The following is a 19,165-nucleotide window of genomic DNA, read 5'->3' on the forward strand; positions in this document are numbered from 1 at the left end:
TACACAGTAGGCAAAAGGTAAATATTACTGCCCTAATCTCTTACATACTACAGTAGAATGGACTTCATCAAGGAAAAGTAAAGTTAAAGCTCACTGGTAGGAAGCTTTTCACATGATTTCCAACTATTCTATTCCTTAGTCTTTATTAACATCAATATGATCACATTTTATCAAGTATATCCACGAGACAAGTGATTTCCAATTTAAATTTCTACTCCTGAAAAAGAGCTTTCAAAACATATACTTTGTCTTATGTCATAAATACTAGTATCTGGATCATTGTCGGTCTTTTTTTTTTTGAAACATATTAGGAGTTTATTAATAGCAAAGATGATTTGGGAGAAAGATATGTCTTTAATCCCAGCGCTCATAAGGGAGGTTGAGGAAGGAAGATCACTGTAAATTCAAGGCCAGCATGGGCTACAGAATGAGTTCCAGGTCAGCCCGAGTGAGAGTAAGAGTGACACACTGCCTTAAAGAAAACAACACGATTTTTCTTTTTTTCGAAATAGGGTATCACTCTTGCTCAGGAAGCTGTCATTGTTGGTCTTTTGAGGAATGCCTCAAAATTATCTAACTTCCTTACATACATACATTTACCACATGTATTAACACACACACACACACACACACACACCTTTCAACAGGGAAAGATCATCATTATTTCAAAATTTGTACTTTTTGAGAAAATAAAGTAGTGATTATTACTACTAACAAACAAGGCTATCTAAAAGTATGCTACATGATATTTTTGGTAAATACAGGAAAATGAGACAAAAATATAACATACAAATACAGCAAATAGAACTGACATTTAAATATTAAGAGGTTTTCTTTGTGTTAGGAGCCATAAACTAGTTATGGCTGCATACCAAAATGTAAGCCTAACAATCTGCTGGAGTGTCTACTCTGAAGACAAAATCCACATATGCTTAAATTTGACTTAAAAAGAAGTGGGACAGGCTGGAGAGTGGCTTCACGGTTAAGGCATTTGCCTGTAAAGCCAAAGGATCCTGGTTCGACTCCCCAGGACCCACGTAAGCCAGATGCATAAGGGGGCACATGCATATGGAGTTCTTTTGCAGTGGCTGGAGGCCCTGACATGCTCGCTCGCTGGCTGTCTCTCTGCCTCTTTCTTTCTCTCAAATAAATAAAATATATTTAAGAAAAAAGAAAGTGGAAGCCAGGCGTGGTGACACATGCCTTTAATCCTAGCACTCGGGAGGCAGAGGTAGGAGGATTGCCGTGAGTTCGAGGCCACCCTGAGACTCCTTAGTGAATTCCAAATCAGCCTGGGCTAGAGTGAGACCCTACCCCCACCCCCAAAAAAAAGGTGGGACGACCTCATTTTACATGCACGACTTTTTGGGTTCAAAACAAGGAAAGTACAAAACCAAGATCTAGCGGGAAACGTTTTCTCCCAGTTCTTGAAGCATAGTAATATTTCAGTACTTCAAATAACTGGGACGTTTGTTTTGCTTCACTTGAGACTAAAGCCCAGGGCCGGGCTCAAAGTGCTCCAATACTGGACTAATCCCCCAACAGACAATGGGATTTTTTCCCCCGTGAAAGTTGTCAAAATGCACGCCATACCTCTTTCGTGGTGAAAATTATATTGACTGGATAAATTCTCACATACCATTAGCAGTTTCATGAAACAACACTTTTATATAAACAGATATTTTACCTTTGCGGCGGTATTGTTCCCCACAACCCTAAAATAACTCCGTTTCAAGCTAAAGGATCAATTCCTGGAGTTTGAACTACGTGTTTAAGATTGCCTCCAGACTCTCAAGTACGGTCTGCATCTCTTTCACTGAACCCGCCCTCTTCGCGCGTGCTTGGTTACCTAGCAACCCAGCAGCTCACGAGATTTCCGGAACTTGGGACGGCCAATCAGCTTAGCGGAGCCGCCGCAGAGGCTGATGGGGGCTCGGGAGACTGCGCGGGTCGAATGCGGGTACCATGGCGACGCTTGGAGCGGCCATGGAGATGGGGTCGGTCTTCCCAGCCTCGGCGGTGACGGCGTTGCTCTTGTCCGTCCTTTGCCGGGTCTCCCAGCCCCAGGCCTTCTCCCTCCCTTTCCGGGAGCCGGAGACGTGCGGCCTCCATCAGTACTTCGACATCTCGGCGCTCTCCTGCGTCCCGTGTGGAGCCCACCAGAGGCGGGATGCCCGAGGTGAGACGGTTCGAGGTGAAACAAGGCCAAAACAGCACTTTTGTCTTGGTGCTGTCTACGACCCAGAAAAGGGCTTGCTTGGAGGGTGGCATTTTGCACCCTAATGAGGTTCTCACCATCCGGTGAACTGTGCGCCACTACTGCATTTTTCGGTATCAATATCCTATCCCTCTTTAGGCAGCACCTAGACAGCTTCCCACCAAAGGTAAAAAAGAAATAAGTAGAGAGAGTAGTCTGAAGCGGAGAATTAGATGAGAGCCAGAAAGATTAAGGAGGAAATGCGAATTAGCATTCGTAAACTCTGGTGGGCCTCTACTTTGCTTTCAAACTCCAGAAATTTAACACCCCAAACTATGGTCAGTTTCTGACTTGGTATGCATTATATACATAAGAAATAAGATGATGTGACATCTGTATTACATAAAATAGGAGCCATGAAATCATGTTTCATTTTTTCCCACCTTTGTCTGGAGTATATAATAGGCAAAGCTATTATACTATGGAATTCCGTATGAGCCATTCCTTTTATTATTGATTGTTACTGATTGCTGTCGAAGCCTTTTTAGACTTAGCTTACTTTTCCTAATGTATCTTTTTTATTGAGAATTTTAAAAATTGAACATACTGCAAATTGTTCATATTCCCCTCTGCCCCCATTCCACTGAGGGCCCTCCTCATTTGGGTTATTGGTAATCATTGTGGGGTCATGAATGTACCAGTCTCTGTGGGGAGGACAATGCCTGAGAGTACACCTTCCTACCCTGTGGCTCTTAGCTTATTTTTTCTCCTAATACCTGCATCAGTTGGCCCTAGCCCTACTGAAACTGCTCAGAATGTCTTCTGGGTATTTAAAGTCTAAGGTGTTTCAGTCTCAATTTAGTCGTCCTTGAGATTAACTTTCTGCCATCTTCAGATATGCTATATCATATTTAAGTCAAAGAATACAGATCAGGCTGTTTAGATAAGGAAATATGATTGAAAAAACATTTCATTCTCCAAAATGTAAGCTACTCATTTCATAATTATGAATGGAAAACTGTGTATGTGTGTGTTTGAGGGGGGGATACTATATAGACTCCTATGGGTGCTATTTCTACTTAGTGGCTCCTTACAGAACGCTGTCCTTGTCTGTCCAGCAAGTTGAATAGTAATTATCTTATATCATTTGCAACCTTTCCAAACAGAGAGTAACCCTCATTTCTTTGACTGAAGGTTACTTTCCTAACAAAGTTTTGACAAACTAAATTTGAATTAATTTAATATATGCATTATGGTTACGTGACATAGAAATATAATTCCGTTCAGAGGTTTGTAATTTTAATAGTTCCATGCTTTAATAATAATTGCAATTAAAATAGTGGCAACACAACAGCTGTATGCCAGATATTTCTAAGACTTTTACATATATAATGAATTCATTGCCCAGAGTGATCCCATAAAATAGGAACTTACTGTACGAATTTTGCTAAACAAAAAGCCAAGTCATAGATGCTCAGTGACTCTCACAATATCACCTACACACATGCAACACAAACAGAAGAACTAAGACTAATTCAAGGAGTGTGTTTCTGCCTTGGAACCCAGGCAGTCCTGGCTCCATAGTTTCACCTTTAAACACTATATTGTACTGCTCCTCTAAAATGGCAGAAAGGGGCTGGAGAGATGGCTTAGCAGTTAAGGCACTTGCCTGGGAAGCCTAAGGAAACATGTTTGACTCTTTAAGTCCCATGTAAGCTAGATGTACACAGTGATGCAAAAGTACAAGGTGGCATACATGTCTGAGGTTCCATTACAGGGCTGGAAGACCTGGTGTGCCAATTCTCTCTCTGTCTCCCATTAAAAAAAAAAGGGGGGCCGGGCGTGGTGGCGCACGCCTTTAATCCTAGCACTTGGGAGGCAGAGGTAGGAGGATCGCCGTGAGTTCGAGGCCACCCTGAGACTACATAGTGAATTCCAGGTCAGCCTGAGCCAGAGTGAGACCCTACCCCGAAAAACCAAAAAAAAAAAAAAAAAAAAAAACAAGGAAGGGAGCCTAGGGAGATGGATTAACAGTTAAGACACTTGCTTGCAAAGCCTGCCAGCCAGGCAGGTTCAATTCCCTAGTCATCCACATAAAGCCAAACAGGCATTTGATTGCAGCAAGAGACACCTGCACACACTCCTGCACATGCATATGCACACATGCACACAAATTGTTATTTAAAATAATCTTAAAAGGAGAAAGGAAGGAAAATTAATTGTCTATTCCAGTTTTTTGAGACAGGGTCTCATGTAACCCAGAATGATTTTGCTTTCCCTATGTAGCCTAAGATGATCTTGAATTCTGGGTCCTCCTGCTTTTACTTCCCACATGCTGGGATTACAGGTGTGTCCCACCATACTCAGCTTCCAAATCTTAAGATGTATTAAAAAGTTTCCTTTCTTAGAGTTTTATTTCATTTGTTAAGGACAAAATCACCTCTCTTCTTTCTAGGAACTTCATGTGTGTGTCTACCAGGATTTCAAATGATTGCAAATAACGGAGGACCTGCCATTATTTGTAAAAAGTGCCCAGAAGACATGGTATGAAGAACTTATTTTTAAACAACTTTCATGAAGAAAGTAATAAATGTCTTTATCTTTCAAGCATCGGTATATTTAGTATTGCCATACAAATTTTTTGGGGGGGAGTGGTTTTGAGGTAGGGTCTCACTCTAGCCCAGGCTGGCCTTGAACTCACAGTGATCCTGGTGATCTTCCTACCTCTGCCTCCCAAGTGCTGGGATTAAAGGCATGCACCATGATGCCTGCCTTATTTCCACACAGATTTTAAGATAAGCTATCATTATATCTATTAGAGTACAATTTGAGAGATCAATGAAATTGTGTGCAAATTTAGAAAAAAAAACAGAAATGTATTTCTTTAGGTTTAAATCTGAAATCCAAAAACTACAGTGCTGTGAAAATTTGTGTTTTTATTTTTTCTCACAGATTAATTCAGTAATAAAAAATGTATATGAATAATACATATGTCAAGCAATTGGGGATGTACATATACTTTGACACATTGCATTTAATTCAGTGTCTTAGACCTATTGTGTCAGTAATCTTACATGATGATTAGCATACTGTATGGTATAACAAGTTAATTTGGTGTTAGTTGTATCAATAAAGAGTTAAATAATACTGTGTTTCTTTATTAGTTTCCTCATTATATGATAATTTGGGGAATATTAGTATTTGCTGCATAGGATAATTCTCAATTAGCAGAAATACATTTTTTCTGCCACTTTAGATAGTAAGGAGTTTCTGTGTGACAGTTCTTATTCTTACAATATCATTTCTTATTCTCATAGTAAAATCTTGAATCTTGGAATTTTTTGTATTTATTTATTTATTTGCAAGGAGAGAGGGAGAGAGAGGAGAGACAGACCGAGATAACGGGTGCATCAGGGCCTCTAGCCACTGCAAACGAATTCCAGAAGCATGAGCCACTTTCTGAATTTGGCTTATGTGGGTAATGGGGAATCAAACCTGGATCCTTACACTTTGTAGGCAAGCCCTTCACTGCTAAGCCATCCCTGCAGCCCAAATCTTGGAATTTTAATATAAAGTTACCAGTTATACTAAAACATTGATTACAATTTTTACCTATTTATGTATTTGTGTGGGGGGGCAGATGTGTGGATTTCAGAGGACTACTTCATGGTGTCTGTTCTAACTTCTGTGAGGCAGGGTCTCTTGCCACCAACCTGCCAGACCACTTTGTATCCAGCTTTATGTGAGTGCTGGGGAATTGAACCTGGGCTAGCAGACTTTGCAAGCAAGCACATTTAAATGCCAAGCCATTCCCCAGCCCCCAATTGACCATTTTCATATTTGTTTTATATTTTGGGGCACACTGATTGTTACAGTCAGCTACTCATTGCTGAGACAAACATCCAACCAGATGCAGCTTATGAGAGGAAGGGGTTCATTTCAGGCTTACAGATTCCAGGAGAGCACCATAAATGGCAGAAGCAGCTGGCTGACTTCCATAGATCCATGTAGAGAGACACCACCAACAGCCAGCACCACAACAACAGCATTAACTGCCAGACCTTCAAATCTGTTCTCCCCACATACCTTAGGGTAGACTAAGATTCACTCCAAATATACCTTAGTGCTGTTCATGCAAGATATACCCCCATCGATTTGGCCCCTGTAGCAGGTATTTGCTTGCTAGGGGTTCAAGTAGGAAGTTTAATCAGAATGTCCAAGTCTGTGGGGCCATACATTCAAAGTACCATACTGGTCCTTGCAGGAAAACCTGCCAATAAAGCATGATACCAGATAAGGTTTATTTTTCAGTGATGTCATTTAAGCTATTCTAATGTTTAAATAATCTTATACAAATATATTTTCAAATATTGGAAAATTTCTCAATAAGTACATATACCCTTCTACCAAAATTTATTTGTATCATTGGTTTTGTTTTGAATTTCATTTATTCATTGACTTACTTGAGATAGGGAGAAGAGAGGTAGAGGGAATGGGTGCACCAGGGCTTCTAGCTACTGCAAACAAATTCCAGATGCATGTGTCACCTTGTACATCTGGCTTTAGGTGAGTACTGGGCAATTGAACCTGGTTCATTTTGGCTTTGCAGGCAAGGGCCATAACTACTAAGCCATTTCTCTAGCCCTCCCCCCCCCTCTCTCTCCCTCCCCCTCCCTCTCTCTCTCTCTCTCTCTCTCTCTCTCTCTCTCTCTCTTTTTGCATGTACAATCTTACTCTAGCCCAGGCTAACCTGGAATTCACTATGTAGTCTCAGGCTGGCACCCAATTTACAGCGATCTTCCTACCTCTACTTCCTAAGTGCTAGGATTAAAGCTGTGTTACACCACACCTGATCATTGTTTTGTTTTGTTTTTTGGTTTTGGCTTTGGTTTTTCGAGGTAGGGTCTCATGCTAGCTCAGGCTGACCTGGAATTCGCTATGGAGTCTCAGGGTGGCCTCGAACTCATAGCAGTCCTCCTACCTCTGCCACCCAAGTGCTGGGATTAAAGGTGTGTGCCTCCACGCCCAGCCCCATTGTTTTTAACCATTGTTTTCTATTGCAGTTATGTCCATACTTTATTATTTCAAATTTTTCTTAAGCCATATAATGCATCTAATTCCTACTGATGTCAAGCTTTATCTAAAACCTTTGCTAGTACAAATCTTTATTAAAAGGTGATATTCAGCAATTTTGTATATAATTTATGTGCCATAAAATTTTCCCATTTGAGGGTTGGAGAGATGGCTTAGTGGTTAACATGGACACCTGCAAAGCCTAAGATTCCAGGTTCAATTCTCCAGGTCCCACATAAGCTAGATGCGCATGGTGGCACATGCATGTGGAGTTTGTTTGCAGTGGCTAGAGGCCCTGGTGGCCCATTCTCACTTTCTCTCTCTCTCTCTCTCTCCCCTTCTCTCTGTCTCTAATAAATAAATAAAAATATAACTGTTAAAAAAATTCCCCCATTGGAATCATAACTTAAATTTTAAAAGCTAATAAACTTGACATTTTAAAAAATTGAGTGTATTAGGATAGTTGACACTAAACTGTTAAATTGTTCACTATTGATTAAATTTTATTGAGTTTTTTATTTGTGAATAGAAAATGATGACAAATTAAGAATAAAGTTGGGAAGCTAAGGAGATGGTTCAGCAGGTAAGAGCACTTACTGTGCAAACATGAGGACTTGAATTTATCCCCAGCACCTATACTAAAGATAAAAAGCCAAGCATGGCTACACATACTTGTAACCCCAGAGCATAGCAGGACACTGACAGAAGGATTGCTGAGGCTTCCTGGTCAACCATTTCAGCTGAAAAGGCGGGGAGGCAAAGGTTCAGTGAGAAACTCTATCTGAGGGAAATAAGGCAGAGGCGCATTAGAGGAGGACAGCCAACTTCTTCCTGTGACCTCCATGGGCGTGCACACAGGGCATGTGCATCTATACACACACCTATGCCATATACATGTGTGTGCATACACACACAAGGGGAGGTTTGGGAGATGGCTGAGCAGTTAATGTGCCTGCTTGCAAAGTCTCCTGGCTTGGGTTCAGTTTCCCAGCACCCATGTAAAGCCATGTGCAGGAAGTGCTGCATTCATGTGTCATTTATTTGCAGCAGCAACACATATACACACAGGCAAATGAATAGATAGTTTTTAAGTAAGTTAAGGAAAACCTTTTTTTGTTTTGTTTTTAATTTAGAAAGGTGTTACTGAAGATGGCTGGAACTGTATTTCTTGCCCTAGTGACTTAACTGCAGAAGGAAAATGCCGTTGTCCCACTGGCCATATTGTAGGTAAGAATAAGTTTTTATAAAATACTCATGTTGGATTTTTTTTTAATTTGTTTTTTTGCAAGAGGGAGGGGAGAAACTATGGGTGCACCAGGGCCTTCTGCCATTGCAAACAAACTCAAGATGCATGTGCCACTTTGTGCATCTGGATTTATGCGTTTACTAACAAACTGAACCTATGCCACCATGCTTTTTCAAACAAGTGCCTTTAATCACTGAGCAATCCCTCCAGCTTTCATGTTTTTGTTTTTGTTTTTTTTTTTTTTGGTTTTATCTCACTCTGGCTCAGGCTGCATGTTGTATTTTTATTTGTGTGTTTTAAAAAAAACTTTAAAAGTTATTTTTATACAGAAATCAATGGTTCTTAAGATATCAGCACCATTGAGATGAAAATAAAATGTCCCGTCTGATTTTTTTTTATTTATTCCGTCTGACTTTTTAAAAATCTTATTAATATAAGGTTACATGGATGATTTCTTATAAAACATTCCCATTGATGTTAGGACCTGGAAAAGGATGGGAACTACTCGACATAAGTAAGAAACTAAAATATCATATGAGCGGGCATGGTGACACACGCCTTTAATCCCAGCACTTGGGAGGCAGAGGTAGGAGGATCGCCATGTGTTTGAGGCCACCCTGAGACTACATAGTGAATTCCAGGTCAGCCTGGGCTAGAATGAGACCCTACTTTGAAAAAAAAAATTAAAAATAATTATTATCATAAAGGAAAAGGTGAAAATAATCATTACTTGTAAATCAAATCAGTTTGTTTTGAGAGCCCAAATGAATTACTAAAAATTATTATGAACACAATAGTTTTCTATATACAACTTGATATCCAACAGTAGTAGCCTTTGTATTTAAAAGCAGTAGTCATGGGGGCTGGAGAGGTGGTGTAGCAGTTACAGCTCTTGCCTGCGAACCCTGAGGACTCATGCTTGACTGTCCAGGTCCCATGTTAACCAGATGCACAAGGTAACATGGTGTACACATCTGAAAGTTTGATTACAGTGGCTGCACACCCTGGTGTGTGAATTCGGTCTCTGTCTCTCTTGCACATTTAAAAAAAAAAAAGGCTAGTCTGTTCAGTTTGTCTCAAAAGAGAGAGAGAGAGAAAGAGAGAGAGAGAGAGAGAGAGAGAGAGAGAGAGAGAGAGAGAGAGATACCAGGCTGGAGAGATGGCTTAGCAGTTAAGGTATTTGCCTGCAAAGCCAGAGCATCCTGGTTCTACTCTCCAGGACTGACATAAGCCAGATGCACAAAGGGATGCATTCGTCTGGAGTTTGTTTACAGTGGCTGGAGGCCCTGGCATGCCCATTCTCTCTCTCTCCCCCTTCTCTCCCTCCCTTCCCTCCTTCCTTCTGCTTCTTTCTCCCTCTGAAATAAATAAATAAAATAGAGGGGTTTTTTTTTAGTATTTTTGTAGTATTTATAGTAGCACCCAAATAAAAAAATACTTAAGCATAAACTTTAGCAGAAATATACAAGATAAACTGTAAAACTCTTTGAATTCAACTCTGAAACTAGACTTTAGTGAAAGAAAATGTACACTTCATATTTGGATGGGAGAAAGAGGCAGATAGAGAGACAGTGATTGAGAATGGATGCATCAAGGAATCCAGCCACTGCAAACAAATTCCAGATGCATGCGCCCCCTTGTGCATCTGGCTTATGTGGGTCCTGGAGAATTGAACCAGGATCCTTTGGCTTTTCAGGCAGATGCCTTAACCACTAAGGCATCTCTCCAGCCCCCATTTCTTAACTATTGTAAATAGCACAGCAGTAGACATAGACATACAAGGATTCTAGAGCCTGTTAGGTATATACAAGGAGTGGTGTTGCAGGGTAATATAGAAATTCTGGTTTGGGATTTTTAGGATCCTCCACACTGATTTCCATAGTTGCTGGACCTGCTTACTTTCCTGCCAGCAGAGAAGGAAGGGTTCCTCTTTTCCCACAACCTTGCCATTATTTGTTTTCTTTTCTTTTTTATTTATTTAATTTATTTGAGAGAGAAGGAGGCAGAAGATAATGGGCGTACCTGGGCCTTCAGCCACTGCAAACAAACTCCAGACACATACACCACGTTATGCATCTGGCTTACATAGGTCCTGGGGAATGGAACCTGGGTCCTTTGGAATTTGCAGGCAAACACCTTAACATTAAGCCATATCCAATCCGTGTTGTTTTCTTAATGTTATCCATTCTGATGGATGAGATGGAATTACAAAGCAGCTTTAATTTACATTTCTTTGATGGCTAAGGATGTTGAAAACTTTTTAGAATATTTATTGACCATTTATATTTCTTCTTTTGAGAACTATCTATTCAGTAACTAGCTCATTAATTGGAATTTTTTGTATTCTTAATTTTTGCAGTTCTATATAGTCTGCATATTAACCCTTACCCAGTGTATAGTCGGTAAAGATATTCTCTTATTCTGCAGGCTGGTCTTCACTCTGGTGATTGCTTTGCTGTACAGAGGCATTTTAATTTTGTATAGTTTTGTTTGCCATGGGATTATTTTCTAACTCGGAGGCATTTCCAGATAATTCTTCCCTGTGTGTACCCTTAAGTATTTTCCCTGTGTTTTCTTCCAGTAGTTGCATAGTTAAAAATCTTATATAAGGGCTGGAGAGATGGCTTAGCGGTTAAGCGCTTGCCTGTGAAGCCTAAGGACCCCGGTTCAAGGCTCGGTTCCCCAGGTCCCACGTTAGCCAGATGCACAAGGGGGCGCACGCGCCTGGAGTTCGTTTGCAGAGGCTGGAAGCCCTGGCACGCCCATTCTCTCGCTCTCCCTCCACCTGTCTTTCTCTCTGTGTGTGTCACTCTCAAATAAAAAATTTAAAAAAAATACTTTAAAAAATAAAATAAAATAATAAAAAATCTTATATAAAGTTCTTTGTTGACTTGATTAAAAAATATTTTTCACCATTCACAACCTTAAAACATAATAAATATGTCTAAAGTCCTCCTCGACTATTTTCCCCACTGGTGAGTCTCTTGCTTCTTTGACCTCAAAGTAAGTTTTAATGGGGGAAAGGAGTATATATCCTTCCTCAAATTTTCCTCCATGTTATCATAAAGATATGCATTGTAATCATGGGAAACATGAGGGGATTTGTTTTGTTTGGTTTTAGTGAACAATATGGCATCTACATTAAATTATATCTGCATCATCCTTTTTTTCCTTACTTTTTTTAAAAATTTCTTGGTGCGCATATAGTATGTGTAGTGTGTGGTATATGCACATGTATATGCAGTTGACTTGTGCATGTTCTGCAAAGGCCAGAAGAAAACATCAGGTGTCCTCTTTCGCCTTTCCACCTTACTTCTCTGAAATGAGTCTCACTGAACTGGAGCACCCCATTTTTCTAATTAGGCTGGATGACCAGGGAGCCTCAGGATGTTCTTGACTCCACCCTCTTTGGTAGTAGGATTACATAGCTATGAGTGCCATCTTATGTGGGTCTGGGGATCAGACTCATGTCCTCATGCTTGCACAGCAAGCACTGAACTATCTCCCCAGACTCTCTTATTTTATTTAATTGGGTGGTCTTGTTTTCTCTGTGTAGCCTAGGCTGTTCTTGAACCTCAAATTCATGATACTCTTGCTCCCTAGATCTTGAAATACAAGCATGTGCCACTAAGTCTAATTGTATCATTCTTGGTAACCTATTCCTTAGTGTTTCCTGTTTCATAGCATTGATATGCTACTAGATATTTGACTCTTTTCTAACAAATAAAGCTTCAGGTTATATTGTTATGCACATTTACCAACATTTCTGCAAGTTTGTATCTGAAAATAAAATTGTAGGGTATATGAATTTGAAATTTGTTATTGAAAGCCCTCCCAACTGTACTTTGTTTTCTCGTCTCAATATGTCAAGAAGGAAGTAAGAGAAGATTTTTTTTTTTAGGAAAATTGTTGATTTATTGCTTTATCACTTGAAACAACCATTTCTTTGTATTTTCAGTGAAAATGAGGAAGGCTTTACTTTTGTATACTGTTTACATATATGTTGGAAATGTGTTTTATGCAAATAATGTGTTTTGAAAATGATTATAGTTATAGTTGAGTTTATTAAATATTTTCTGAGTTTATAGTAACTTATATGTTCATGATGAGCTGTGCCTTCATTCTGCCTCTGTATTGTACAGTGGAACGAAATGTAAATGGAACATTGCTATCCCAAGCAACTTGTGAGCGTTGTGATGAAAATGAAAACTCTTTTATGAAAGCAGATTCTTTAGGAACCAGGTGAGTAGTATGTCAGAAGCTGACTTTATTAATATCTTGTTTTTATGTGTAATCTATTAAAAAGTATATTTTTTATCATACCATTTGTTTTTTATACACCAAGAAAGAATACAGGTAGACATTAGCAGATAAAGAAAATGAGTCCCATACCCAAGACAAATAGTGTTTAAGTATTGGATTAGCCTACTACTTTTTAAACCTTGGGCAGCTCAGTAAGTCACAATCCCTTGTCTTTAGAATGTTAAATGTATCTCCTCCTGCTTCACAGGCTTCATAAGCTGTTTTGGTTCAAAATATATATGTAAAGAGCTTAGCATAATGTTGCATGGTAACTTCATAGCAAAAGTAGCTAGTTTTGTTTGTTATTATATATACGTAATGTATAATTATGTGCCAAGTATGATACTAAAGCATTTATATATTATAATGCTGTATAGAAGAGCATGTTAATAAATGTTACAAATGGGGCATGATGGCTCACGCCTTTAATCCCAGCACTTGAGAAGCTGAGATAAGAGGATCTTCATGAATTCAAGGCCAGCCAGGGAGATAGATAGAGTGAGTTCCAAGTCATCTTGGGCTATACCAAAGCCCTGCACATCCACCCCCAAAATTACAATTACAGTCTTAGTTATACTGGCTTGTAGCTAGTTCTGTATTGATTCCTGTTCGCCCTTCGTGCATGCACTACACAAACAGACACACCCCTCTCTATACATGTCCCTCAAACTTAAACACATCACGCCTATTCTAACTTTTCAGGTTTTTTTACAGGCATATTTGACTGCCTCTAAGCCCCATTTTTCTGTTTGATTACCTTAGTACTTAAAACTAGTTGTGTAGCATAGGGTTGGATCTGTTCTCTCAGACTGACTTTAGTTGAAGCACTCAGAACTTACTCCTAGGTGACTTCTAGGTTGCTCTGTACCCCATCCCCAAGCCTAGTTTGAGTTCAGTCTCATACCCCAGCTCTGCTTCCTACTCTGTTCGTACTATAGGAGTGAACGTTCATGTGAGCCCACCAGGGTCTCCACAAGCCCAGTTCCCTCCCTACATCTCTTTCCTTAATGGAAAATGTGAAACAATCTCCTAAAATAAGCAAAGATGATGAGCAGACTTTATTTAATAGTATTAGTTATATGTTCGAAGAAGGGATAAATAAATGTACTCATTTTTTCAGTTTATGCTACCTTTTTGTTTTGTGGCAGATAAAGTATCTTTGATATAACTACATGTAAAAACTGATTTAGCATCACTTATAAGACTGCTGGTCTCTTCTGTTAGTTGAGGAAGGTTATCATCTTTGCTGTTGAGTAATACTATTACTCATTCTACACATTCCTGTGATGTCATTAGGAAAATAACTTAAGAGTAGCCAACTTTTTTCTGTTTTATTTATTTATTGGTTTTTCAAGGCAGGGTTTCACTGTAGTCCAGGCTGACCTGGAATTCACTATGTGGTCTCAGGGTGGCCTTGAACTCACAGTGATCCTCCTACCTCTGCCTCCCAAGTGCTGGGATTAAAGGCATGTGCCACTACATCTGGCTGTCTGTTGCAGTCCGGTTCGCATTGCTGTTAGAAATCACCCAACCAAGAGCAGCTTCTGGGAAAAAGAGATTTATTTTGGCTTACAGGCTCGAGGGGAAGCTCCACGATGGCAGGGGAAAATGATGGCATGAGCAGAGGGTGGACATCACCCCCAGGCCAACATAAGGTGGGACACAGCAACAGGAGGGTGTGCCAAACACTGGCATGGGGAAACTGGCTATAAAGCCCATAAGCCCGCCCCCCAACAATACACTCCCTCCAGGAAGCATTAGTTCCCAAATACCCATCAGCTGGGAACCTAGCATTCAGAACACCTAAGTTTATGGGGGACACCTGAATCAAACCACCACACTGTCTAACTTTTTTCTTTAAGAATGATGCTCTGCTTTGAGTTCATGTTACTGTTGTAAATTTGCAAGATTAATTGCTTAGCTGACAATGTTCTAATCTGTCATTTAGGAAGAAAAGATTTCAGTTAAATTAAGAGGAGTGTAATTCATTAACATTTTAAAATTTATCTTTCTTATATTGTTAAGGTGTGTCCGATGTGAACCAACATTCATCAATACTAGCAGGTCGTGTGCATGTTTGGAACCTAACATTTTAGTAAGAACAATCACATTGATAAAACATAATTTTTAATTCAATTGCTTATTTCTTTCCATAAGTAGATGTTTTTCTCTTGTTTATTTATGAAGACAGGAGGATTATGTTTCAGCAGCACAGGGAATTTTCGTCAGCGTGTAATATCAACAGCACGGTATGGAGAGCTTGTGAGTATGTTTCACATTTTTGTTTGATTGTAAAAAGTTTTTCTGCATTTCTCTTGATTTCAGATTCCAGTGGGAAATAAGTCCATGAAAATCATTTTTTTGTTGTGTGTAGTGTGGGGCCAGATGCACATACACACATGCAGAGGCCAGGGGAAGACACTGTGTCCTCTTCTATCACTCTTACTCCTTATTTCCCTGAAGCAGAGTCTCTTGCTGAAACCTGGAGTCCCCCAAACCCCCCTTTTTGGGATTGACTGACTGGTTAGATAGCCCTAGCAATCCTCCTATCTCCTCACTCCACTTCCCTGCCCTATCACTGGAGCTACATGCATAAGTGGCATGCCTGGCTTTTCACGTGGTGCTGGAAATCCAACTCAAGCCTTCATGATTGGACAACAAGTGCTTTTTTTTTTACACCCAGTTAGCCATTCCCTAGCCCTATGTGTAAGTCACTTTAAAATAGAAGTTACCAATTTAATAAATATTCATCTAACTGCACAACATTATAATTTATAAATGTAGTACTCTCCTGCAATTCATTTCTTTTCAAGGAATCACAGGATGTTGAGGCTGAAAATGCCCAATATGGGTCCTATAAAGGATGCAGTATAATCAAGATAAGGGAACTATAGAGTCCAGATTTGAGCCCTAGATATATGAATCACTTGTTATCTATCCTTAGACTTTAAGGAATTAACATTTCTACAGTTTATTGTCTGAATAAACTCTGTATGAACAGGACATAGTAATTATATCTGTATTGTACTTCCTATATATGCATTTTGAGAAAACAGTATTACTAATATCCAGCCAGGTTTTCTGTTTAAAGATGGAACACTAAGGACTAGTGTTAGAGCTTTTTCAGCGGATACTGGGAATAACAGGTCTGGAGTGAAAGGGGAAAAGTGCATGAGATGATGGCTTGTTCTTTTTTTTTTTTTTTTCCTTGATGCTTGGGATTGAACATTGAGCTATTCATATGCTAGGCCAACACTGTCATTGAGCTCTACTCCCAGCCCCTGGAAATAGATGAATTGAAACTGAAGAGGTCACAAATCCTATAGAGTAGGTATTGCATGACTAGCTGAAAACAAGAATACAAATTAATGAACGATAACCTTGTTTGCTCTGAGAGTTTAGGGCACACAGGCTGGCATGGTCATTAATACCATCATTGAATGAGTGGAAATGGTTTGAAGGAACATGAGAATGACAGTGATAAAGGTAAAATCTGGGACTTTGATGAGCACAGAAAAATCCCTGTCTTCCAGGGTGCTTTTGTGGGAGTGGTAGACATATTCCAAATAGTTGTAAAGCTAAAATAGGGGCCTCTATAAGTAGGAAGCTCTCAAATAATCTAATAATGACTCATTTGTCACAAGATGCATATTTTCTAGGCATTCCTTCACAGTCTCAGATTGTAGTGAACGTCTTAAGACTATCAGATTTCCAGACTTTTAATTTTTTCCCTTTTTCACATATTCAAGCTGAAATAATTTTTTTTCCTGAAAGCCCCACCAGTGTCTGTTTTTCCTACATGGCCTGAGATCCCCAATCATTTAGAAGCCATGCTACTTTAGTGTTGTCTACAGTAGGACAAGTCATCAGTCTTTCCCCATTTTTCATGAACTTGACAGTTCTTACAAGATTAACCGTCAACCGTCCTTCCTCACATTCAGGGCATGCTTGGCAGAAAGCCGTAAGAAAAGATGTGGTCACCTCAATACATTGCATCACCTCATCTTAGAGGACACAATGTTCATGTACCTATCCTGCTACTGATTCTGTTACACATGAGCACGGCTATAAACTTCTCCTTTATAATTGATTGCTATTTTTCTCTAAGATTATGTCATTGATTCTTAACTTATTTTAGCTTTGGTCTCCAATAATGATTCTTGCCTTTAACAGCCTTCCATATAAATGAATTAACATTGTACTATAAAGGACTTCTCACTGCATTTATTAATTATTAATTTTATTAACTAGTAACGTGGTTAAAAGACATTTTATTTTCTCGTAATTTTTTTAAGTTTATCCATGAACTTACAAAATTTCTAAAAAATATTTTAAATATTTATTTGATAGAGTGAGAAAGAGGGAGAGAGAATGGGTGTGCCAGGGCCTCTAGCCACTGCAAACAAACTCCAGAAGCATACGCCACCTTGTGCATGTGGCTTACATGGGTACTGGGGAATCGTTCCTAGGTCCTTAGTCTTTTCAGGCAAGTGCCTTAACCACTAAGTCATCTCTCCAGCCCCTGAACTTAACTAATTTTTAAAAATTTTTTATTGTTCATTGTGTTGTAATCTTTAACTGTTACTCTTCAAAGTTGAAGTTATCCCAAATTTGGACTTCCCTTCAAGGTAGATCCCAAATTCTTTTTGACATAACTAAGTTATTCTGTAGGTATCTGCTTGGTTATGTTATATTCCAAACTTACCTTGTATAATTATAATTTTAAAAGTTATTTGTACTGCTTATCAGTTTGATACACCATTGGTAGTTATCTTGTATAAGCAAATGTCAGCCACTCAATATTTTGGCTGTATTATTTTTCATTTTGTCACTTTACTTTTGGCATTAACAGAATGAGAATGTATAATTTTGGCATGTATATGTTCTTTATATTCTTTGCCTAAGTGTTATTAGTTTGTAATGCAGTCCTACTTGTAAGAACTGACATTGATTAGAATTTTTTAAATTCCAAACAAAATCTGTTTTTCTACTCACATTAAAAAAAAAAAACAATGGGGGGGCTGGGCATGGTGGCACACACTTTTAAATCCAGCACTCACAAGGCTGAAGTAGGATTGCTGAGAGTTCGAGGCCAGCCTGAGACTACATAGTGAATTCCAGGTCAGTGTGGGCTAGAGTGAGACCTTACTTCAAAAACACACACACACCAAAAAAAAGTAATAATAACATTGGTCATTTTTCATTCAGCCATATATATGTCTTCATCACAATGCAAGGTTAAGGAATCTTCCTTTGACCTTAAAGCTAAACTTTTTTTAAACCTTTTTTTTAAAACCTTTCTTTTTCCAGGGCATGTCTTTAAATTCCGAATGGTTTGCAAAGTATTTGCAGGCAACAGCAGCTGCATGTTCGGTAAGTTTCAATCTTTTAAGAAAATACTTTTTCACTTTGAAGAATTTGGTACCATTTTTTATTATTATTTAGATACAAGTTTTGTCTCCTGGGGTAGATATCTTTCTTTGGTTGTATTCTATACGAAGATTAAACTTTTTGTTGGATTGAAAGTACAGAAGATATTATTCAGTATACACACATTGAATATCTCCAGGCTTATTTGGCTGTAACTGACTATTCTGGAAACTAAATGTCATTTGTTAAATGTTTTATTGATGACGTGGCATGTGACAGGCCTTGTTCTCAGTCAGCTCTGACATTTCAGCAAACCGAACAAAGCCACTGTATATAAGTAATCAAAATTTCTTCTTCTTCTTCTCATTTAACCTAAAGAAATATCAGGTCATTTAAAGTGTATGAAGGCAGTAAATCAAGATAGAGAACAAAAAAAGTGCATAGGTGGGTGCTATTTTATAAAGGGTGGTCATGATCATGCATCTCTTACAGGTTTTTTTTTTAACTTTTATTTTATTAACAGCTTCCATAATTATAGACAATAAGCCCTGATAATTCTCTCCCTACCCCCGCTTTCTCCCTCACAAACCCACCCTCCATCATATCCCCTCCTCTAGAGGGTGATTTTTGAGCTGAGTCCTGAGAGAAGTGCAAGTGAGCCATGTAAACATGTAGGAGAGTGCTCTACGAAGCTGAGACCACACCAGGACAAAGGTCAAAAAGCGGGCGTTCACTGTCTTCTTTATGCTTAAGAGACAGGAAGGAGGCTGGGTTGTCTGGGCAAAATGACCAAGCAGGGAAAGTGAAGAGGAGATGAAGTCAGAGGTGTTGAGGAGGGGCTCTTAAAAACCTGGAGTTTGTCCTAGAGGATAATTGTTTTCAAAAAGGAAGATGTGATCTAACTTCAGGTTTTCAAAGTATTGCTGTAAAGTGAAGAATAGTTTCTGTTGAGGTAACAGAAAAAGAGAGGTGAGTTA

The 19,165-nt window shown here is 39.1% G+C and overlaps 1 protein-coding gene across 3 annotated transcripts in view; it reads left to right on the top strand.

Moving 5' to 3' along the window:
- The first annotated feature begins 1,940 nt into the window (after window positions 1–1,940).
- The window catches only part of Tmem67 (transmembrane protein 67), a 54,197-nt gene continuing 36,972 nt past the window's right edge, over window positions 1,941–19,165 (top strand). For all 3 annotated transcript variants that reach the window (XM_004656934.2, XM_045144210.1, XM_045144211.1), the window contains exons 1-7: window positions 1,941–2,179; window positions 4,653–4,741; window positions 8,404–8,497; window positions 12,659–12,758; window positions 14,844–14,913; window positions 15,006–15,080; window positions 18,129–18,191. In XM_004656934.2, the coding sequence (XP_004656991.2) occupies window positions 1,966–2,179; window positions 4,653–4,741; window positions 8,404–8,497; window positions 12,659–12,758; window positions 14,844–14,913; window positions 15,006–15,080; window positions 18,129–18,191 (705 nt within the window). In that variant the 5' untranslated portion in view covers window positions 1,941–1,965. The remainder of the gene's footprint in view (window positions 2,180–4,652; window positions 4,742–8,403; window positions 8,498–12,658; window positions 12,759–14,843; window positions 14,914–15,005; window positions 15,081–18,128; window positions 18,192–19,165) is intronic.

The sequence above is a fragment of the Jaculus jaculus genome, chromosome 2, assembly GCF_020740685.1.
Source record: "Jaculus jaculus isolate mJacJac1 chromosome 2, mJacJac1.mat.Y.cur, whole genome shotgun sequence".
Taxonomy (NCBI): Eukaryota; Metazoa; Chordata; class Mammalia; order Rodentia; family Dipodidae; genus Jaculus; species Jaculus jaculus.